Source organism: Phoca vitulina, unplaced genomic scaffold (genome assembly GCF_004348235.1).
Source record: "Phoca vitulina isolate PV1807 unplaced genomic scaffold, GSC_HSeal_1.0 scaffold21, whole genome shotgun sequence".
Taxonomy (NCBI): Eukaryota; Metazoa; Chordata; class Mammalia; order Carnivora; family Phocidae; genus Phoca; species Phoca vitulina.
In genome coordinates this window covers 1,146,325-1,169,929 of record NW_022589724.1, presented here as the reverse complement: position 1 = coordinate 1,169,929, position 23,605 = coordinate 1,146,325, and the positions used below count along the sequence as shown (strand labels likewise).

General features: G+C 41.6%; 1 protein-coding gene and 1 pseudogene across 2 annotated transcripts in view; one reads left to right on the top strand and one right to left on the bottom strand.

The window, feature by feature from the left end:
- TRMO (tRNA methyltransferase O) overlaps positions 1-15,794 on the top strand; it is a 41,856-nt gene extending 26,062 nt beyond the window's left edge. The window contains exons 6-7 of one of the 2 annotated variants that reach the window (XR_004301131.1): positions 4,659-5,341; positions 15,762-15,794. Coding sequence is in view for 1 of the 2 variants with exons in the window: in XM_032418550.1 (XP_032274441.1) it covers positions 4,659-4,686 (28 nt within the window). In the remaining variant the exon portion in view is untranslated. Of the gene's footprint in view, positions 1-4,658; positions 5,817-15,761 lie in introns of those variants that run through there. The other variant, XM_032418550.1, reaches the window with a different exon arrangement.
- Positions 5,884-11,242, bottom strand: LOC116641106 (annotated as a pseudogene).
- Positions 15,795-23,605: the final 7,811 nt, after the last annotated feature.

Here is a 23,605-nt window from a genome sequence, read left to right as displayed (position 1 = left end):
AGAAGAGACTTATAAATACCTGCTTTTCCAAAGAGCTGGCAGGTCCCATGTCACATGAGCTCCTTTCTGACAAGCTCTCCAACCTGGGACACCAGGAGACTCAGTCACATGTGGTGAAGGGAACAGCAAAGGGATCTTCTAGGAGGCTGAGTAAAATGGTCCTTTGGGACACTACGGACTCTGAGATCCCCAAGCATTCGTGTACAAGATCAGTCAGTGACAACAACTGACACGCTCAAGTATGGAATAGCGCTTTTTACTTTATCCCATCAGATCCTCATAACCATGTTGTGAGGGACGCAGGCCAATCTCAACAAGGAATATGAGCCTTAGGAAAGTTAAACAATTTGTCCCAAATCAGGACCCAAAAGGCGGGTCTCCAGATAGTCTACCACTGCACCTCACACCGCCACCTAGTGGGCAACACCCACTGGCCAGCTCCATCATTTTTCATTCCTGTGGACGGGCCTAGCAGGGAACCCAAAAACATTCTAGGTTCTGACTCCTTCCTGAGTCTCCTTGCTGAGAGCTTTGTTTTCAGAGAGGGGTGGGCTCTAGCAGCTGACATCCTCAGAGACTGTAGACCTGGGTCTCATGGAAAGGAGAGACTAAGCTTAACTCTTTTTTTAATTATTTATTTTTATTTAAATTCAGTCAACTTATATTAGTGGTTTCAGAGGTAGAGGTCAGTGATTTATCAGTCTTATATAATACCCAGTGCTCATTACATCACATGTCCTCCTTAATGTCCATCACCCAGTTACCCCATCCCCCCACCTCCCTCCCCTCCAGTAACCCTCAGTTTGTTTCCTATGATTAAGAGTCTCTTATGGTTTGTCTCCCTCTCTGATCTCGTTTTATTTTTTCCTCTCTTCCCCTGTGATAAGTTTAACTCTTGAGAGCTCTGGACTGACAGGCAAATGCTCCCTCTTTGTTCCTCTTCTTCCCTCTGCATTGACGCTGAAAGAAAAGAAACGAATGAGGGGCTTGGACTCAATTCTTACTCTTTCCTCACTAGGCATTATTCATGGATAGATCATTATTCATGGATAATTTTTCTATAATGCATTAATGGAGCTCTACATTCCTTCCCTTTTATTCATTTGTAAAGTGGATAAAAGTATTTTCTATTCTTTTCTTTTTTTTTAGAAAACCTCAGAGAAGGGTTTTCTGTGTAGGGTCCTCAGTTGATTTTCTTCAATTAGCAGACCTCTCCTGAGGAAGGGCACAAAATCTCAAATGGCATTTGCTCCAGAAGGTAGGATTCTCCTCCATGAGGACAGCACTAGGACTCTAGCACCTGATTAGAAACTCTCAGATTATCCCTAACACATAGGAAAGGCCGGGCCAACACACCTAGATGGGAGGGTGACTGGTGAACAAATGTTGAGGACTCTGTTCTCCCGGTTTTCTGAATTCTCAGAATAATTCAATCCATGGCCCCTAAATTGCATGACTGGGTTTTCCCCAGAACCCCTGTACAGCACCCAGACAGGTGGTCTGTGGGTATTGGATAGAAGCTCTCGTCTCTACTCTAGCCCTGCCCTGCACACGAGGGTGATTCTCTCTTCTTTCCTGAGAGTTTCTATCTCACTTGTCTCTCTGGGCAAACATAATTGATTTAGAAATGTGGGAAGAGGGATAGGAGAAAAAAAGACTCAATCCATGCTGGGGGCTGGCTGCCAGTTTCTCTAGGATAGTGGTTTGGGGGGGGACAAAGAGTTTAAGGTGAACTCCTAGCCTCTCAGCCCAGCAGACCCCTTAACCCTCCAGCCCTTTCTAATCCCATCTCCCCGTGTGCCGTCCTCTTTTCCAGCTCCATCTTTATCATCATGTCAGATGTATAGCTCCTCATGCTATTCCCTATTCTTCCCACCCAGAACCTAGATATTAACAGTCCTTTGGAGAGCTCAGCTTGGACCCCACCAGTTCCACAGCCTTTGAAGGCCTAGGGTTGTCCTGGAGATTTTTGCTCATTTCCAGGGATTCATACTGGAATCTTCAACTCCAGCTTCTCTGCATAATCTATTTTTGTCTTGCATCAACACAAGCATACACCTCATCCCACCCCCTTCAGTATCCCCAGAAGAATCCACTTTCATATAAAAGACCTAGTGAGCAATGCAGCCTTTGCTAAAGACAGTGCATGAGTGACCCGAGGGAAAGAGGCCCAGGGCACACACCATGGCAAACAACTTCAAAATCCTCTCTGATTAATTCTTTTCCTCCCAAAGTCCCTTTTGTGTTGCTGTGCCCCTAAGGGCTCTCAACTCTCCCTCCTCCACCCACACAGCATCCCACCCTGCTGTCCCTTTCCCTTCTCTGCCAGGTACCCTCCCTTTGCCCAGCATGGTCATTCTTCTCCCTGATTTTACAGAGCAATCCCCTCTCCCAAGGCCCTGCCCCAGCCTGCACACCCAAGCCCATCCCGACTTGAGGACTGGGAGAGGCCTTTAAGATATTCCAACTTTTAAAGAGAGTAGTTAGAGTTATTATGAAAATATATTTGGTTAATTTTGAATCATGCCTATACTTACTGCTATGAAGTTTTCTTGATTTTTCTTACCTACTTTCTATATTTTTACCAAAATCCCTATTAAAATCTTAATATTTTTGAGGTCATGTATTTCACATCACTATTCCATTTTTTTTCTTTTTACAGATCTTTTGAGGTAAATTATTTAAAATGTACGACTTGATGAGTTATGACACATACATATATACCAGTGAAACCATCACCACAATCAAGAATATGAGCAAATCAGCTAATTTTCTTTTGTGAAGTGGTATTTTATTTTATGATTTTTAAAGATTTTATTTGAGAGAGAGCATGAGCAGAAAGAGGAGCGGAGGGACAAGCAGACTCTCCACTGAGCAAGGAGCCTGAAGTAGGGCTCGATCCCAGGACCCTGAGATCATGACCTGAGCCAAAATCAACTGACCTGAGCCACCCAGGCACCCCTATTTTACTTTTTTAAAGATTTTATTTTATTTTTAAAAAAGATTTTATTTGTCAGATTCAGAGAGAAAGAGAGCACAAGCAGGGGGAGTGGCAGGCAGAGGGAGAAGCAGGCTCCCTACTGAGCAGGGAGCCCGATGTAGGACTCTATCCTAGGACCCTGGCATCCTGACCTGAGCGAAAGGCAGACGCTTAACCGAATGAGCCACCCAGCTGTCCTTAAGATTTTATTTTTAAGTAACCTCTACACCCAGTGTGGGGCTCAAACTCACAAGCCTGAGATCAAGAGCCACACACTCCTTTGACTGAGACCGCCAGGTGCCCCTCATAAAACAGTAAGTTTTTTAGGTGCCCGGGGTGGGTCGTGTGGGCTGGGTGTCTTTATGATAATCACCTGTGACCAACAAAGACTAACCATACCCTAAAAAGGAAGTAAGCCATTGAAGGTGTTATCAATAGAGATGTTAAAAGGATTTAAGTTCCCTGGTTAGCTTTCTATAAAAGACCAACCCTAAAGGCCCTCGTTGGCAACCCTGTCGCAACCCTGTCTCACTCTTGAGAGCTTTTTCTGTATCTTAACTTAATAAATAAACTTCTATTGCTTTACTCACACACACAAAAAAACCCCCACAAAACAACAATAAACAGTAAGTTCCAGTCAAGTCCACCTGGGGGAAAAAAAAGTCCCAACTGAAGACTTAAAATAAACTGACCAGATTCGTATGAGATTGAGGAAGTGTGACCCGGCAGGCCCCAAAGGTGTGGGGATGGGATGCACAGAGTCTTACAGTAGGTCATTGGGACTGATGGTTAGTGGGGCCACTGCTGCTTCCACCCCTTGGTTCCCAGGGCATCTATGCTTCTTACTGGGGGCACACCACCACAGAGTGGTCTCTGATTCAATGAATACACTATGTCCTGAAGGACGACACTCTTCCTTTCAGGGTGTTGCCTTAGAGATGGTACCTTTTGCCTTTAGAAGGGTTTCAGCATTCTATGAGGCTTCCTCCTCCGGGTGCAGTATGTGATATCAAGCAGTGCATCCCATGGCCATGGGCTCATTCTCATTCCTCCTTTACTGTGAAGTTAATCCCCCTGTTCATATGCTATGCTCAGTGGGACTCCATGCCTGTAGGCCAGGCAGTCCTTATGATCATAGGGGGTCAAAAGTAACAGGATGAAGATAATGGAAATCATACAGAGAAAAGAGAGGTGTCAATGTATAATAATAGGCAAAGGGAAAGGAAAAGGATTTTGTAGAATCAGAAAGTTAGTCTTATTCTGTCATCTTGGACAGAAGCTATCTACTTCCAAAGTCAGTACATTCTGGAAAATTCCTAAGAATCCTCAGTCTGAGGTCTCCTAGTGGAATGGATGTCTTGTAGTCAGGAGAAAGTGATGTGTGTTTTTTTAGTTGGCAAGCATATATTGGAGTTTTATGCTATGTCAGGTGTTTTAACAGACCCTTTCCATTGAGGTTCAAGGGCAGTTTTCCTTGATGTCTTTTCCAGAATATAAATCTCCATATTTCAGATCATACAGAGGCTGCTTAGGTGGGTGTTTGGCAACTTATAAAAATAAAGCAAAAGCAAAAAAAAGTTCATCCACCTTTCCCTCTTGCATGTCTGTTTCTCCCACCAGTTTCCCCAAGGACGAGAGCCATTTCTTAACCATATCTCTCTTCCTTTGTCTTCTCCAGAGACCCACACAGGGCCGGGTGCAGATAAATATTTAGAAAAAACTGTTGAACAGAATGGCATTGTGCCCACCTTGTTGCAGTGGGCTCGCTCTCAGCTAGCAGCCGCACATTCTTCCCGCGTGTCCAGCCCGGTGGATCTGTGCTGTGGCATGCACTGCTTGAGTCCTGAGAGACTGGCCAAATTCCAGGGCAGTACTCACTGCTTGATGAAGCCAGAAGAATGCCTGAAGCGGATGAGCACATTCCCATCCAGTGTGCAAATGGTAGTGAAATCACTGTAGCTTCCTGCGGGGAGTCAAACGCCATGACCCTAACCCCAGCAGGAAGATGCCGGTGGATACATTAATAGAAACAGATTTTCCAGAATACAGAGTCCTTTTGAATCTTACTCTACCCAGGGTCATTGCCACTGGAGTATAGCTTTATTGTTTTCCTTTAACTTGAACCTGGTGAGACCGCATTTGTAAGAAAAGGTTTTCTGATATTCTCACTTGCTCAATGGTGGAATGGCTGCCGTGGGAAGTTATGAGTTCCCTGCCTGGGGTGCTGGATAACTAACTGATTGGCAGAGATGTGGTGGAGGTGGACGGGACTCCCAGGCCCAAGATGCTACGAGTCCCATTGTCCCCAGGATGCTGCCAGTGGTACGCAATCTGATGCGGATTTCACAATGCAGTTTTGAGGTTAGTGATGCAAGTTCATTCAGGAGAAAATTGTGGCTGGTGAGACCGACCCCAGGCTGCTGCTTGGGGCTCAAAGGGCCTGACTCACGCTTCACAGCCCCTGCCAGCATTTCACAGGGAAGCAATGTTGTCTCTCGTTCGTCTTCCTCTGCTCGTTCCCCGAAGGTAGGCGACTGGTATTCAGCCTTCCTCTCTTCATCCCGCACAACCCCCCTGGGAGATCTCAACCACACCCCTGGCTTCAACCTCTACCTCTGTGATGACAAATCCTAACGCTGTGTCTCCAGCCTTGACCTCATCCCGTAGCAACAGACCCATCTAAGCAACAGTTTACTGAACATCTCCATCTTGTCATCCTACATTGCAAACACAACGTGTCCCAAAGTAGGCTGTTTTCTCCTGCCTTTAAACCTGGCACTCTTCACCCAGCCAGCCACCCCACACAGAAACCTTCCTCCATCTCCCTCTTTAAAAAAAAAAAAAAAAACAAAAAAACCCCAATGTATTTATTTAATATATTCATCACAAGGGCTCAACCAGAGACTTAATTTAAAAAACAGAAACAAAACAGAAATGACACCACAGCTTAAGATACAGAGTCCTAGACAGAAATGAAGAGAAAGACTATCTAAGGAGAAAATAAAAAGACAACACAAAGAGAGAGGCTGGACAGTTAGGGATCTTGGCTGGAGACCTGCTTTGAGTAGGTTTCTTGAAGATACTTCTTAAAGGCTGTGGGGTTTTTCCAGAGCTCGGCAGCATGCGTGTTCAAAGGACTATCAATGTTTGGTTCTCCTAGCAGGCTCTGGATGGACAGTAGGATGGTCCTGACATCATACAGGGCAGACCACTTGTCCTTCAGGATGTCCAGGCAGATGTTCCCCTGGGTGTCCACGTTGGGGTGGTAGCAGGGTGTGAGGAACTTCACCGTGGGCGCGTTGTAAGGTAGCCACTGGGGAACTCCAGGGAGAGCTTATACCTCAGGTCTTCATACACTGTGCCTGCTGCCCTATGGATGGTCCCAACCCATTTGAAAAGGTTGTTGGATTCAGGGAAGGCAGAGATGCCTTTGTCACCAGACATCATGAGGGTCATCAGCTCCTGCTGTAGCCTCTTGCCCATGGGGCCCCGGGTGGCGCCCCCGCTGGGCTTGGCTCCTTTGCGGGCGGCGGCAACGCTGGTGGCAGCTGGGTCGCAGTTCTGGGAGGCCATCCCGGGTGGCACGGGGAGGGAGACAGGAACTTGGAGAGCACTACTGCAACTGCCCCTCCATCTCCCTCTTAAGTCCACTTCTACCTTGCATTCATGTTCTGTGTATTCACCCCTTCAGTGCCTCTTTTTATCAGCCTGTTTTATTCTAGTTCTATCGCCACTGATTTCATTACCCCTCTCCTGGGCCTTACTGTCTGACGTCATGACGGGTCATTTCATGCCAGCTCCCTCTTTTCTAACCACCCCACTCTGTGCTGCCGCCAGAGTGACTAGCCTTCAGCCTGGGTGGGATCGTGGCACTCCCCTCCAAACAAACAAGCCGTAAAACGTAAAAAAGACTGACAATATCAAGTGTTGGCAAGGATCTAGAATTCCCAGAACTCTCATGCATTGCCTGTGGGAGTGTAAATGGACAGAACAACTTTGCAAAACTAACTGTGTCTATTCACATAGATATGTGCATACCCTATGACCCTATAGCTCTACTGCTAGGTAGGTACCCAACAAATGTATACATCCAGACAAGCACCAAAAGACATGTGCAGCAAGATTTACAGCCCCTACCTGGGAACTACCCAATGCTTGTTAATAATTATGATACATTCACACAATGGCATATTAGCAATGATAAAGAACAAAATACATTTATGTAGAACCACATGACGAGTCTTGAAAACATTATGTTGCGTGAAAGAAGCCAAATGCAAGAAAATAGGGAAAACTAATGTATGATGTTAGTCAGGATAGTGGTTTGTCCTGTGATTGGGTAGTTCCTAAAAGGGGGCCAACAGGGATTTTGGGAGTTTTAGTAATGATTTGTTTCTTTATCTGGATGATACTTACATAGTTGTGGTCAGTTTGTGAAAATGTTTATGATTTTCTGTATGTATGCTATATTTCAAAAAAAGTTTACTAAAACACACCCACCCACACATACACACCAAAACAAAATTGCTTCCATGTTCCTCGTACCCAGAGGAAACATTTCCAAACCCTGGCAGAACATTCAGTGTTCTCAGTGGCATGACCCAGTCTACCAGGCACCTCCTTCCCCCTGTGACATGTGTGTCATCCACACTAGGTCACTCCTTGATCTCCTCATACATCTCTGTGCCCATGCTTTTGCAGTTCCTTCCGCCTAGAATTCCTTTCTCTATCTGGCTTTTTGCTGAAAATGCCGTCTCCTCTGTGAGGCCTCCCCTGATTTCTCAGACCAACCAGATCTTTCCTGGTGTTGCATTCCCATGGCATTCTGCTTTCCTTCTCTCAAAGCTCTTAGTTCCCTCTGCTTGCGTGTTTCCTTGACTGGAGATAAACCTTGAAGGTGGTAGGAACAGTGTCTCATTCACCTTTGTGAAACCTCCTAGGGCCAGTGCTGTGTCTGCTACAGTGCTTGAGCTAACAAATGTTTGACAAATAATTGTGTGCTCTGAGTTAAGCCACAGTCCGTACTGCCAGAAAGCCAAGACGCCCAGCATGCCTGCAAAAAAGCTTTTGCCAAGATCCAAGTCCCTTTGCAAGTAAACACATCCCACCATCCTTTATTCGCTGCTGACAGCCAAGTAGATGTAAATATGTTGTGCAGCATTGTGGGCGTGTCCAATTAGACTCGGTTAGACCGAGCAGCCCCACTAACATGAATAAGCCGTGCAAATATGTGGTTAATGACCATGTCGCTCCGTGTCAATTCTTAATCCCAGATAATTAGCAGATAGATAATTGGTGGAAGAATGGGAGGTGCTGATGGATGTCCCATCACTTGGGTGAAGCTAATGATCCTCTGTGGATTAAGACCCACCCTCTGTACGTGTTGATGGCTCCTATTTGAAATGCTCCTTTTGAAAGGGCCTAGATCCAAGAAGAGGTGTCAGGAACTCCAGAGCAGGGCGTAGGCATCCGCACTAATTCCCGGGCTGCTTCCATGGAAGGTGGGTAGATGGGCCTCATTGCTGCCATCCTAGTGTAGACAGACAGCTCAGAGTCCTGTACTGCCCCTGACTTGGTGGGTAATCCTGAGTAGATTTTTTTCTCCTCACTTGTTTTTACCGTTTATCTAATGGCAAAAGGTGGAAAAGATGGGAGGGCATGTTGATTCAGGAACCCATTGTAGATAAGCATTTCCCTTTTCTGTTCTTCTTGGTTACATTAGTTAGCATAGTTAGCTGGCCTGGATGATAGGATGCTTTGGAGGGGACATTCTGGGGGAGAAAGAAGTGTCTGAGATGTGAGCTGACAATACCTTACATGAGCTGAGGCAAGGCCAGCTAGCTGTCCACCAAGATGGCGCACCTAGTTCCACAGTTTTGAGGCATCACTGGGATGAAGCTGGCCAGCTAATGACTCTGTTTTCCAGGCCCCTTTGCACTGAGCTGGGGTCTTGGGAGTGGTTCTCACTAGTGGAAGGTGAGTGTAAGTGATGTGTGTCACTTCAGGGCCTCGCTGTGAAGAAGAGGGTGCTCATTTGCCACATGGAGAGTCACCTGGCGATCGGGAACACCCTAGATGGACTGTTTACAAGTGGAAAATAAAATCCTGTGTGTCAAAATTTCAAAATTCTGGGGGTTTATTCGTTACAGAAGTGAGAGGTCCCTGACTAGGTAGGTAATCAAGGAATCAGTTTTTTTCCATGAAGCCGATACTGAGAGCTGGAAAAGGAAATTCACTTAGAGTCCACAAATATTTACTAAGCACCCTCTCTGTATCAGGTGCTGTACCTACTTACCGTATGTAGGTACCATGTTGAGTGACTGATTTGGGATAAAATGAGTCAATGTAAAGGAAAATATCAAGCAAATATTAGTATTGTTTGCATGAAGATATGGCAAAAAAACAAGAAGGTGGCCTTGAATGACTGGAGGGTCAACACGGACCTATATCAGACTATATCTGGCACATAGTAGGTGATTTTTCTGTACTGGTAAGCTCCTCTGTGCCAGGACAATGTTAGACAGTCGGGATACAGAGTGAATAAGTCACTGCTCTGTCCTCAAGGTGCTCATAGCCTAGAGCAGTGGTTCTCCATAAGGGATGATTTTAACCCTTTGTGGACATTTGGTAATGTCTGGAGATACTTTTGGCTGTCACAGTGGGATGGGGGTAGGGAAGAAGGGAGGAGGTATTGGTATCTAGTGGGTAGAGGCCAGAGATACTGCCAAATGTCCTACAGTGCATAAGACAGTCCCCTAAAACAAAATATTATCTGGACTCAAATCTCAATAGTGCTGAGGTTGAAAAACTGGTTAGTGGAATCCTAAAGAACAGAGGGGTAAAGAGATGAATCTGCTAGATGCTTCAAATGTATGGAGACAAACACCCAATGTAGTGCTTTTATGGGGTAGCAAAGATCCATTTCTACTGGGGAGATTCTGTAAGGGCCTTGGGGGATGTTGGATGTGAGTGGGCTACAGATTGGACTATCCCAAGGGCCATACGAGAGAGAGGCACCCCAGGGAATGTCACTGAGCAACTTGCCAAAGCTGAAAGAGATGAGCCCCAATTCCAGTTGTGAATTAGGTCAGTGGAAGCACTGATTGGGTGGGCCTGGGATAATGGGTGCGAAGATGCTTTGTAAAGGGTAAAATTTGGGCCATGACAACAGTTATTATAAAGAAATGGACTAGATGTTGGAGGTTGGTTTGGATTTAGAAGTTTTAACCTTTTAAACTCCTGTCTAATGATTTTGTTGCCATAGACAATCTTTTTTGTCCTGAACCAGTGGCAAATTTCTCTTTTAAGAAGTTCTCCTCCAGTGAGCTAGTAGCACCAGGTTACAGAAACCCAAGGAGTGCCACTTCCATTGGCTGGAAGACCAATTCCATAGACAGTTGTGTGCATGGTGACCCTGGAGTCACACACCATGGCAGCCCTGGGTTCAACAACTTTTACATTTGACAAACCATTCACGTTCATGAGAATGGAACTTAAAGGAAGCTCTGCAGTGGAAACAGGTGTAAAAGAGTGAGCTCTAGACTCAGGAGGCCAGTTTTGAGTCCATTACCATAGGTGGTTAGGTCACACTTTTTGAGCTTTAGTTAGTAAGAAATTTACATAGAACGTGGAACCCAAGATTTTTGAACCTAAATCCAGTGTTCTTAAAAAAAGAAAGGTTTTGGTGAAATATATCAAACATATAAAAGAGAAAGTTGGTACAATATTCTTCTCCTCCTCCACCACCACCACCACCATCATCATCATCATCATCATCATAAAAGGAGCATCATCATCATCATCATCATCATCATCATAAAAGGAGCATCCTTGAACCAACCACCCGACATAAGAGATCAGAACAATTATCGTAGACCCCCTGTGGTTCCTCTCCCCTATTGCTTCCTAGTTCCTCTCAGACCAAGATAACTACTAACAAGAATTTTGTGCTAATCACTCTCATGTATTTCTTTGTAATTGTACCATGATGGTACGGAGGACTGACATTCAGCCTGTTGCTCAGATACAGCATTTCCCACTGTTTACAGCTGGTGTCTGTTTGGGTTGGCTGGGTGTCCACTCTGGTTGGTGCCTGTTCTGAATAGTCAGCAAATTTCTAATATCACTCCTATATGTGTGAATCTGTAAACAAGAACTGTATTGTTTTGTTTTATCCATTTAGCATATTTGTGAATGGAATCGTAAGGCATGTATTCATCTGTGCCTTTTCTTTATCATGCTCAACATTTTGTTTTTAAGATTCATCCATTTTGGGGGCGCCTGGGTGGCTCAGCCATTAAGCGTCTGCCTTTGGCTCAGGTCATGATCCCGGTGTCCTGGGATCGAGCCCCGCTTCGGGCTCCCTGCTCCTCGGGAAACCTGCTTCTCCCTCTCACACTCCCCTTGCTTGTGTTCCCTGTCTTGATGTCTCTCTGTCTGTCAAATAAGTAAATAAAATTTTTTTTAAAAGTCTTAAAAAAAAAGATTCATCCATTTTGATGTTTCTAGGTATAGTTCATTCATTTTCACTTCCAAGCAGTATTGCATTGTATGAATACACCATTATTTATGCACTCTGATTTGATGGATATTTGTGGGGTTTTTTCCCAGTTATTTAGTACTATGAATGTATTGCTATGAATATTCTTGTACACATCTTCTGACGTACATTTGCAAGATGTGCTGCATCTGTGTTTATGTTTTTTCCTTAACTAATTGTATTTATTTGAGTCTTCTCTCCTTCTTTCTCTCAATCTCTTTCTCTTTTTATTAATCTCATCAGAAGTTTGTCTAGTTCATTAAGCTTTTCAAAAATACGGAGTTTACTTTTGTTGATCTCTCTATTGTATTTTTATATTGTATTCTTTCTCTTATCTATTTATCTTCTACTTTTTGGGATTTATTATTGTTAAAATTGTTAATTTCTAATATTAGAATGCTTAGCTAATTAATTTTGAATACTTTCTTTTTTTAAATAAGATTTTACTTATTTATTTATTTGAGAGAGAGAGTGAGCGCATGCGCAAGAGAGAGCACAAGCAGGGGTAGGGGTAAAGGGAAAGGGAGAAGCAGACTCTCCTGCTGAGCAGGGAGCCCAACGTAGGCTCAATCCCAGGACCTCAGGATCATGACCTGAGCTGAAGGCAGACGCTTAACCTACTGAAGCAGCCAGGTGCCTTTGAATACTTTCTTTTTTAAGGTAGATATTAAGGCTCTAATATTCCCTCAAATTGCCACTTCAGCTCCATCCCTCAGGTTTTGATATGCGATATTTTAGTCATGGTTTGATCTTAAATATTTCTCAATTTCTGTAAGATTTTTTTCTTTGCGTTGTTTAAAATTGTTTTAAATTTTTCAAACATGTAGTGTTCTGTAATTATTTTTTTGTTATTGATTCTTAACTTAAATACATTATGGTCAGAGTTGATGGTCTGACACCAATCCTTTGCGTCTTCTTCTGTAGGTTAGCACCTGGTCAGTATTTGTAAATGTTCCAAGTGTGCAAACAAGGAATGTGTTTTCTTCTTTTTTTTCTTAAAGATTTTTTTTTAATTCATTTGTCAGACAGAGAACACAAGCAGGGGGAGTGGCAGGCAGAGCAGGCAGAGGGAGAAGCATGCTTCTCACTGAGCAAGGAGTCCCATACAGGACTCGATCCCAGGACCCTGGGATCATGACCTGAGCCAAAGGCAGATGCTTAACCAACAGAGACCCCCAGGCTTCCCAGGAATGTGTTTTCTTCTTTTGCTGGTTGCCATATTCCATGAATGACAGGCTTACTAACTGAGTTGTTCAAGTATTCCTTATCCTTATTGATAGTTTTTGTTTGCTTTATCTTTTATTACTGAGAGAGATGTGCTCTCTGTGATGGTGTATTTGTTAAAATCTCTTTTAGTTCTGCCAACTTTTGCTCTGTATTTTAAAGTTATGTTGTTAGATGCATACAAGTTTAGAATTACTATCTTCCTGGTGATTTGAAAGTGTTATTATTACAAGGTGACCCACCTTATTTCTTGTGAGGGTTTTTTTCTTTTTTGCCATGAAATATATTTTGTCTGGGGATATTATCACTGATATTGTCAGGTTTATTTTATTAACCTGACATATTTTTATATTAAACCTTAATACCTTTAGATAATTATGGACTCATATACACTTGTCAAAAATAATACAGAGAGATCCTTGAACAGCACGGCATCACTAAACTGTTCTCTACTACTGTAATTTTTTCATTTCAAAAATGATACTATATTGGGGTGCCTGGATGGCTCAGTCGTTAGGCGTCTGCCTTCAGCTCAGGTCATGATCCCGGGGTCCTGGGATCGAGCCCCGCATCGGGCTCCCTGCTCAGCGGGAAGCCTGCTTCTCCCTCTCCCACTCCCCCTGCTTGTGTTCCCTCTCTCACTGTATCTCTCACTGTCAAATAAATAAAATCTTTAAAAAAAAATGATACTATAAATGGAATTATACAGCATGTAACTTATTGGGATTGGCTTTTCTTTCACTCAGCATAATTCTATAGAGGCTCATCCAAGTTATTGTGTGTATTGATAATTCATTCCTTTTTATTGCTAAGTAATATTCCATGGTATGGATGTACTAGAGTTTAACTATTTACCCATTGAAAGACATCTGGGTTTTTTTATAGTTTTTTTTTCTATTATGAATAAACTGCTATAAACATTCCTGTACAGGTTTTAGTGTAAACGTAAGTCTTTATTTCTGTGGGATAAATGCCCAAGAGTGCAATTGCTGAGTGTATGGTTGTTTCATGTTTAGCTTTATAATAAACTGCCAAATTGTTTTCCAGACTAGCATCACTGTTAGTGATCCAATTTCTCTGACTCCTGGCCAGGATTTGTGTTGTCACTATTTGTTTTATTTTAGTCATTGTGATAAGTATGCAGTGATACGTCATTGTGGTTTTAATTTGCATTTCCCTAATGGCTAATGATGTTGAACATCTTTTCATGTGCTTATTTGCCATCTGTATATCATCTTTGGTGCAATATTTCTTTTACTCATTTTCTAGTTGGATTTTTTTTTCTTATTGTTGAGTTTTGAGAGTTGTCTGTATATTCTAGATCTAAGTCTTTAGTCAAATTGTGGTTTGAAAATATTTTCTTCCAGTTTGTAGTTTATCTTTTCTTCCTTTTAACAGTCTTTCACAGACAAATGTTTTTCATTTTAATAAAGTCCTATTTAGCAATTTTTTCTTTTATGGATTGTACTTTTGTTGCCAAGTTTGTTTTTTTTTTTTTTAAAAGATATTATTTATTTATTTATTTGACAGAGAGACAGCACAAGTAGGCAGAGTGGCAGGCAGAGGGTGAGGGAGAAGCAGGCTCTCTGCCGAGCAGGGAGCCCAATGCAGGGCTCAATCCCAGGACCCTGGGATCATGACCTGAGCCGAAGGCAGCCGCTTAACCGACTGAGCCACCCAGGCGCCCCCTTTTGCTGCCAAGTTTAAGAAACTTTTTGTCTGCCTAGTCCTACATCCCAAAGATTTTCTCCCATCTTTTTTCTAAAAGTTTTAGAGTTTCACATTTTCTGTTTAAGTCTATTATCCCTTTTAAGTTAATTTTTATATAAAGTATGAGAATTAGATTGAGGTGTTTTTGTTGTTTTGTTTTGTTTTGTGGGTGTCCAATTGCTACAACACCATTTGTTGAAAAGGCCATCTTTCCTCTATTGAATTGCTTTTGCACCTTTGTCAAAAATAACTTGGTGATATTTGTGTCGGTATATTTTGGGGTTCTCTATTTTTTTCATTGATATGTGTCTTTCCCTCTATTAGTACCACACACTCTTGATTACTATAGTATATAAGTATATACTATAGTATATAAGTCTTGAAATTGGGTAAATGATTCCTCTCACTTTGCAATGGACTAAATGTTTATGTCCTCTCAAAATTCCTTTGTTGAAGTCCTATCCCCCAATGTGAGGGTATTAGGAGGTGGGAGCTTTGGAAGGTGATTAGGCCATGAGGGTGAAGCCCTCATGAATGAGATTAGTGCTCTTATAAAAAGACCCCGAAGAGCCCTCTCATCATCTATACACCACATGGGGATACAATGATAAGTTGGCAAAATGCAGTCTGGAAGAGGGCTCTCACTAGAACCCAACCATGCTGGTGCCCTGATCTCAGACTTCCAGCTTCCAGAACTGTCAGAAATAAATTCTTATTATTCATAAGCCATCCAGTCTACAGTATTTTGTTATAGTTGCCCAAACTGAACAAGATATACTTTATTCTTTTTTTCAAAATTATTTTCACTATTCTAATTCCATTACCTTTACATACATTTTAGAAGAATCTTGTCTATATCAATAAAAGCTCTGGTTGGGATTTTGATAGGAATTACATTAAATCTGTAAATCAATTTGGGGAGAATTGATAGCTTCGTATGTTGAGTTTTCCAACCATGAATATGGCATGTCTCTCCATTTCTTTAGATTTTCTTTGATTTCTTTCATCAGGATTTTGGAGTTTTCAGCATACAAGTTCTGTACATGTTTTGTTAGATTTACATATAAATTTTTGAGTGATTGTATTTTTAATTTTAATGTCCACATTTTCATTGTTGGTACATAGAAATCTATGGGGGGGGTATGTTTACATTGTATCCTGTGACCCTGCTGGGCTCACTTACTAGTTCTAAGAGCTTTTCTTTCTTCCTTCCTTTCTTTCTCTTCCTTCCTTCCTCCTTCCCTCCCTCCCTTCCTTCCTTCTTTTCCTTTTTTTTTTTTTTTGAGATTTTATTTATTTATTTGACAGAGAGAGAGAGAGCACAAGTAGGCAGAGCGGCAGACAGAGGGAGAGAGAGAAGAAGGCTCCTCGCCGAGCAGAGAGCCCGACGCGGGCCTTGATCCCAGGACCCTGGGATCACAACCCGAGCCAAAGGCAGACGCTAAACCCACTGAGCCACCCGGGCACCCACCTTCCCTTCCCTTCCCTTCCCTTCCCTTCCCTTCCCTTCCCTTCCCTTCCCTTCCCTTCCCTTCCCTTCCCTTCCCTTCCCTTCCCTTCCCTTCCCTTCCTTCCTTCCTTCCTTCCTTCCTTCCTTCCTTCCTTCCTACCCTTCCCTTCCCTTCCCTTCCCTTCCCTTCCCTTCCCTTCCCTTCCCTTCCTTCCTTCCTTCCTTCCTTCCTTCCTTCCTTCCTTCCTACCCTTCCCTTCCCTTCCCTTCCCTTCCCTTCCCTTCCCCTCTTTTTTCTTTTCTTTTTGTAGAGTCTTTGGGTTTTTCAAAGTAGATAATCATGTCATCTGAAAATAGGAACAGTTTTATTTTTTCTTTTCCAATCTGCATGCCTCTTATTTCATTTTCTTGCCTTTTTGCATTGGCTAGAACTTCCAGTACTATGTTGAACAAGAGCAATGAGACTGGGCATCTTTGCCGTGATCTTGATTCCAAGAAAAATAGTCTTTCACCATTAAGTATAATGTTAGCTATAGGTTTTTGGTAAACATTCTTTATTTTAAGTTGAGGAAGTTCGTCTTTCTTCCGATTTTTCTGAGAGTTTTTATCATAAGTGGGTGTTAATTTTATCAAATGCTTTTTCTGCATTGATTGATATAATTACGATTTTTTCTTCTTTAGCCTGTCAATATGGTGGACTGCAATGATTAATTTTTAAATATTGAACTAGCTTTGCATCTCTGAAATAAAATCTGATTGGCCATACTTGTAATTCTTTTCATATTGCTGAATTCTATTTGCTAATATTTTATTAAAGACTTTTCTGTCTATATTTATGAGGACTGATGGTCTATAGTTTATATAGGTATGTATATAGTTTATATGTATGTATAAATATACATGTATATTTGATACAACCTTTATCTGATTTTGATATCAGGGTAATACTAACTTCATAAAATGAATTGGGACATATTTCTTTTTCTTCTCTTCAGGGAAGAGAGTATATAATTGTATTAATTCTTTAAAAATTTGGTGGAATTTTCCAGTGAAATTATCTGGGCCCAGAAATCTCTTTTTTGGAAGTTTTAAAAAATCACAAATTCAGTCTTCTTTATCTTTATAAGGCTATTCAAATGATCTACTTCATATTGGGTGAGTTGTAGTAATTTTTGTCTTTTGAGGAATTGGTCCATTTTATCTAAGTTGTCAAATTTATGTGTTTTGTGTTGTTTATAGAATTCCCTTATTATCTTTTTGATGTCTGTGGTGTCTGTAGAGATATCCTTTGTTTCATTCCTGATGTTGGTGATTTGTCTATTCTCTCTTTTTCCCTTAATCAATCTTGCTAGAGGTTTGTCAATTTTAGTCATCTTTTCAAAGAACCAGCTCTTTGTTTCCTTGATTTTTCTCTATTGTTTTTGTTTCCAATTTCTGCTCTTTATTATTTCCTTCCTTCTATTCACTGGGGTTTATTTTGTTCTTCTCTTTCTATCTTCTTGAAGTAGGACCTTAGGTTATTGATTTGAGATTTCTCCTCTTTTCCAGTGTATGCATTTAGTGTATAAATTTCGCTCTCAGCACTGCTTTTGCTGTGTCCCATAACTTTTTATATATTATATTTCATTTTCTTCTTTTTAAAAGATTTTATTTATTTATTTGAGAGAGAGAGAGAGAACGAGCAGGTGGAGGGGCAGAGGGAGAAACAGACTCCTGGCTGAGCGGGGAGCCCAATGTGGGGCTCTGTCCTAGGACCCTGAGATCATGACCCGAACTGGAGGCAGACGCTTAACTGACTGAGCCACACAGGTGCCTCCACTTTCATGTTTAAAAAAAAAAATTCGCCGAGACTTTTTCTTTTACCCATTGAGATTTTTTTGTTTTTTCGTTTTTTGTAATCTCTATACCCAGCATGGAGCTTGAACTCATGACCCCAAAATCAAGAGTTGCATGCTCTACCGACTGAGCCAGCCAGATACCCCTCTTTTACCCTTGAGTTTTTAGAAGTGTGCTGTGTAGTTTCCAAGTGTTTAGAGATCTACCTGATATCTTTCTCAGAGAACTTTGGAGAGCTTACTCTATATGATTTCAATTCTCTTACATTTGTTGAGGGTTTTTTTTTACGGCGCAGGATATGGACTATTCTGGTACATGTTCCATAGGCATTTGAAAAGCATGTGTATTCTACTGATGCTGGGTGGAGTTCTACAAGTGTTAATTAGATCCTATTTTGGTATTGTTGAGTTGTTCTATATCCTTCTGATTTTCTGTGTAGGTGTTCTACCAATTATTGAGAGAGGGATATTGAAGTCTCCAATTCTATTTGTGAATTTGTCTTTCAGTTCTATCAATTCACTTCACATATTTTGTAACTCTGTTGTTTGGTGCATATCCATTTAGGATTTTTTTTTAGATTTATTTATTTATTTTAGAGAGAGAGTGAGAGTGGGGAGGCGGGGAGTGGCAGAGGGAGAGAATGTCAAGCAGACACCCCAGCTGAGTGTGGAGACCAATGCAGTGTTTGATCTCACAACCCTAAGATCATGACCTGAGCCAAAAATCAAGAGTCAGAGGCTTAACTGACTGAGCCACTCAGATGGCCCCCATTTAGGATTTCTAAGTGTTCTTGTTGGGTATTTTTATTTTGTTATTTTGTTTGTTTGTTTGTTTTGGTATTATGTAATGTACCTCTCTGTCCCTAGTAATTTTCTTTGCTGTGAAGTTTACTTTTTTTTTTTAAAGATTTTATTTATTTATTTGAGAGAGAGAGCACCTGAGAGGGGGGAGGGTCGGGAGGGTCAGAGGGAGAAGCAGACTCCCTGCCGAGCAGGGAGCCCGATGCGGGACTCAGTCCAGGGACTCCAGGATCATGACCTGAGCCGAAGGCAGTCGCTTAACCAACTGAGCCACCCAGGCGCCCTGAAGTTTACTTTATATGATATTAATACAGCCCTTCTGTTTTGGTTTGTTCTTTTAAGATTATTTATTTATTTATTTGAGAGAGAGCAGAGCAAGTGAGAGAGAACACGAGTGGGGGGAGGGGCAGAGGGAGGGGGAGAAGCAAGTTCCCCACTGAGCAGGAAGCCCCACTTGGGGCTCCATCCAGGAGGATCATGACCTGAGCCCAAGGCAGATGCTTAACTGACTGAGCCACCCAGGCACCCTTGGTTTGGTTTTTTTGATTAATATTTGCATGATACATATTTTTGATCCTTACTTTCCACTTGCCTATATTGCTGTATTAGAAGGAGTTTCTTCAGAGGAGCGTAGAGGAAAGGAGGGGAAAATAAAACAAGATGAAATCAGAGAGGGAAACAAACCATAAGAGACTCTTAACCATAGGAAACGAACTGAGGGTTGCTGGGGGGAGGGGGTTGGGAAAATGGGGTAACTGGGTGATGGGCATTAAGGAGGGCATGTGATGTAATGAGCACTGCCTGTTATATAAGACTAATGAATCACTGGCTGGAGCTGGGAGCGCAGCCTGGTGAGCGGGCGGCTGGAGGCGCGGTGCTGGGGGGCGCCGAGGCCCAGGGGTCGCCGGAGCCTGTGGGAACCCGTCCTGGTCATCTCTCCTCGCCCCCCACCCTGTAGAGCAGTGGTCCCTGCGGCACAGACGTCCGGCGCACGAGAAAAAGGTCTCTTCTGATTTGTTTAGTGTATATTTTTCTGTGGTCGTTGTTACCCTGTTAGCATTTTGTTCTCTCATTCATCTATTCTCTTCTGGACAAAATGACAAGACAGAAAAACTCACCTCAAAAAAAAGAACAAGAGGCAGTACCAACTGCCAGGGACCTAATCAATACAGACATTACTAAGATGTCGGAACTAGAGTTCAGAATGACGATTATAAAGATACTAGCTGGGCTTGAAAAAAGCATGGAAGATACTAGAGAAACCCTTTCTGGAGAAATAAAAGAACTAAAATCTAACCAAGTTGAAATCAAAAAGGCTATTAATGAGGTGCAATAAAAAATGGAGGCTCTAACTGCTAGGATAAATGAGGCAGAAGAGAGAATTAGTGATATAGAAGCCCAATAATGGAGAATAAAGAAGCTGAGAAAAAGAGATAAACAACTACTGGATCACGAGGGCAGAATTCGAGAGATAAGTGATACCATAAGATGAAACAATATTAGAATAATTGGGATCCCAGAAGAAGAAGAAAGAGAGAGAGGGGCAGAAGGTATATTGGAGCAAATTATAGCAGAGAACTTCCCTAATTTGGGGAAGGAAACAGGCATCAAAATCCAGGAGGCACAGAGAACCCCCCTCAAAATCAGTAAAAATAGGTCAACACCCTGACATCTAATAGTAAAACCTACAAGTCTCAGAGACAAAGAGAAAATCCTGAAAGCAGCTCAGGACAAGAGGTCTGTAACCTACAATGGTAGAAACATTAGACTGGCAACAGACCTATCCACAGAGACCTAGCAGGCCAGAAAGGACTGGCATGATATATTCAGAGCACTAAACGAGAAAAATACGCAGCCAAGAATACTATATCCAGCTAGGCTGTCAATGAAAATAGAAGGAGAGATAAAAAGGTTCCAGGACAAACAAAAACTAAAAGAATTTGCAAACACGAAACCAGCCCTACAAGAAATCTTGAAAGGGGTCCTCTAAGCAAAGAGAGAGCCTAAAAGTAACATAGACCAGAAAGGAACAGAGACAATATACAGTAACAGTCACCTTGCAGGCAATACAATGTCACTAAATTCGTATCTTTCAGTAGTTACCCTGAATGTAAATGGGCTAAATGCCCCAATCAAAAGACACAGGGTATCAGATTGGATAAAAAAAAACAAGACCCATCGATATGCTGTCTGCAAGAGACTCACTTTAGACCCAAAGACACCTCCAGATTGAAAGTGAGCAGGTGGAAAACCATTTACCATGCTAATGGACATCAAAAGAAAGCTGTGGTGGCAATCCTTATATCAGACAAATTAGATTTTAAACTGAAGACTATAATAAGAGATGAGGAAGGACACTATATCATACTTAAAGGATCTATCCAACAAGAAGATCTAACAATTGTAAACATCTATGCCCCTAACATGGGAGCAGCCAATTATATAAGCCAATAAATAACAAAATCAAAGAAACACATTGACAACAATACAGTAATAGTAGGGGACTTTAACACCCCCCTCACTGAAATGGACAGATCATCTAAGCAAAAGATCAACAAGGAAATAAAGACTTTAAATGACACACTGAACCAAATGGACTCCACAGACATATTCAGAACATTCCATCCCAAAGCAACGGAATACACATTCTTCTCTAGTGCCCATGGAACATTCTCCAGAATAGATCACATCCTAGGTCACAAATCAGGTCTCAACCTGTACCAAAAGACTGGGATCATTGCCTGCCTATTTTCAGACCACAATGCTTTGAAACTAGAACTCAATCACAAGAGGAAAGTTGGAAAGAACTCAAATACATGAAGGCTAAAGAGCATCCTACTAAAGAATGAATGGGTCAACCAGGAAATTAAAGAAGAATTTAAAAAATTCATGGAAATAAATGAAAATGAAACACAACTATTCAAAATCTTTGGGATGCAGCAAAGGCAGTCCTAAGAGGAAGGTATATAGCAATGCAAGCCTTTCTCAAGAAACAAGAAATCTTGGTCTCAAATACACAACCTAACCCTACAACTAAAGGAGCTGGAGAAAGAACAGCAAATACAGCCTAAACCCAGCAGGAGAAGAGAAATAATAAAGATCAGAGCAGAAATCAAATAGAAACCAAAAGAACAGTAGAACAGATCAACCAAAGTAGGAGCTGGTTCTTTGAAAGAATTAATAAGATTGATAAACCCCTGGCCAGACTTATCAAAAAGAAAAGAGAAAAGACCCAAATAAATAAAATCATGAATGAAAGAGGAGAGATCACAACCAACACCAAAGAAATACAAACAATTATAAGAACATATTATGAACAACTATATGCCAGCAAATTAGATAATCTGGAAGAAATGGATGCATTTCTAGAGAAGTATAAACTACCAAAACTGAACCAGGAAGAAATAGAAAACCTGAACAGACTGATTACCACTAAGGAAATTGAAGCAGTAATCAAAAATCTCTGAACAAACAAGAGCCCAGGGCCAGATGGCTTCCCAGGGGAATTCTACCAAACATTTAAAGAAGAACTAACACCTATTCTTCTGAAACTGTTCCAAAAAATAGAAATGGAAGGAAAACTTCCAAACTCATTTTATGAGGCCAGCATTACCATGATCCCAAAACCAGAAAAAGACTCCATCAAAAAGGAGAATTACAGACCAATATCCCTGATGAACATGGATGCAAAAATTCTCACCAAAATACTAGCCAATAGGATTCAACAGTACATTAAAAGGATTATTCACCACGACCAAGTGGGATTTATTCCTGGGCTGCAAGGTTGGTTCAACATCCGCAAATCAATCAATGTGATACAATACATTAATAAAAGAAAGAACAAGAACCATATGATCCTCTCAATAGATGCAGAAAAAGCATTTGACAAAGTACAGCATCCTTTCTTGATTAAAACTCTTCACAGTGTAGGGATAGAGGGTACATACCTCAATATCATAAAAGCCATCTATGAAAAACCCACAGTGAATATCATTCTCAATGGGGAAAAACTGAGAGCTTTCCCCCTAAGGTCAGGACCACGGCCGGGATGTCCACTATCACCACTGCTATTCAACATAGTACTAGAAGTCCTAGCCACAGCAATCAGACAACAAAAAGAAATAAAAGGCGTCCGAATCGGCAGAGAAAAAGTCAAACTCTCACTCTTTGCAGATGATATGATACTTTATGTGGAAAGCCCAAAAGACTCCACCCCAAAATTGCTAGAACTCATATAGGAATTCAGTAAAGTGGCAGGATATAAAATCAATGCACAGAAATCAGTTGCATTTATATACACCAACAAGACCGAAGAAAGAGAAATTAAGGAGTCGATCCCATTTACAATTGCACCCAAAACCATGAGATACGTAGGAATAAATCTAACCAAAGAGGCAAAGGATCTGTACTCAGAAAAGTATAAAGTACTCATGAAAGAAATTGAGGAAGACACAAAAAAATGGAAAAACATTCCATGCTCATGGATTGGAAGAACAAACATTGTGAAGATGTCAATGCTACCTAGAGCAATCTACACATTTAATGCAATCCCTATCAAAATACCATCAACTTTTTTCAAAGAACTGGAACAAATAATCCTAAAATTTGTATGGAACCAGAAAAGACCCTGAATAGCCAGAGGAATGTTGAAAAAGAAAAGCAAAGCTAGTGGCATCACAATTCCGGACTTCAAGCTCTATTTCAAGGCTGTAATCACCAAGACAGTATGGTACTGGCACAAAAACAGGCACACAGATCAATGGAACAGAATAGAGAGCCCAGAAATGGACCCTCAACTCTATGGTCAACTAATCTTTGACAAAGCAGGAAAGAATGTCCAATGGAAAAAAGACAGTCTCTTCAACAAATGGTGTTGGGAAAATTGGACAGCCACATGCAGAAGAATGAAACTGGACCATTTCCTTACACCACACACAAAAATAGACTCAAAATGGATGAAGCACCTAAATGTGAGACAGGAGTCCATCAAAATCCTTGAGGAGAACACAGGCAGCAACCTCTTCGACCTCAGCCACAGCAACTTCTTCCTAGAAACATCGCCAAAG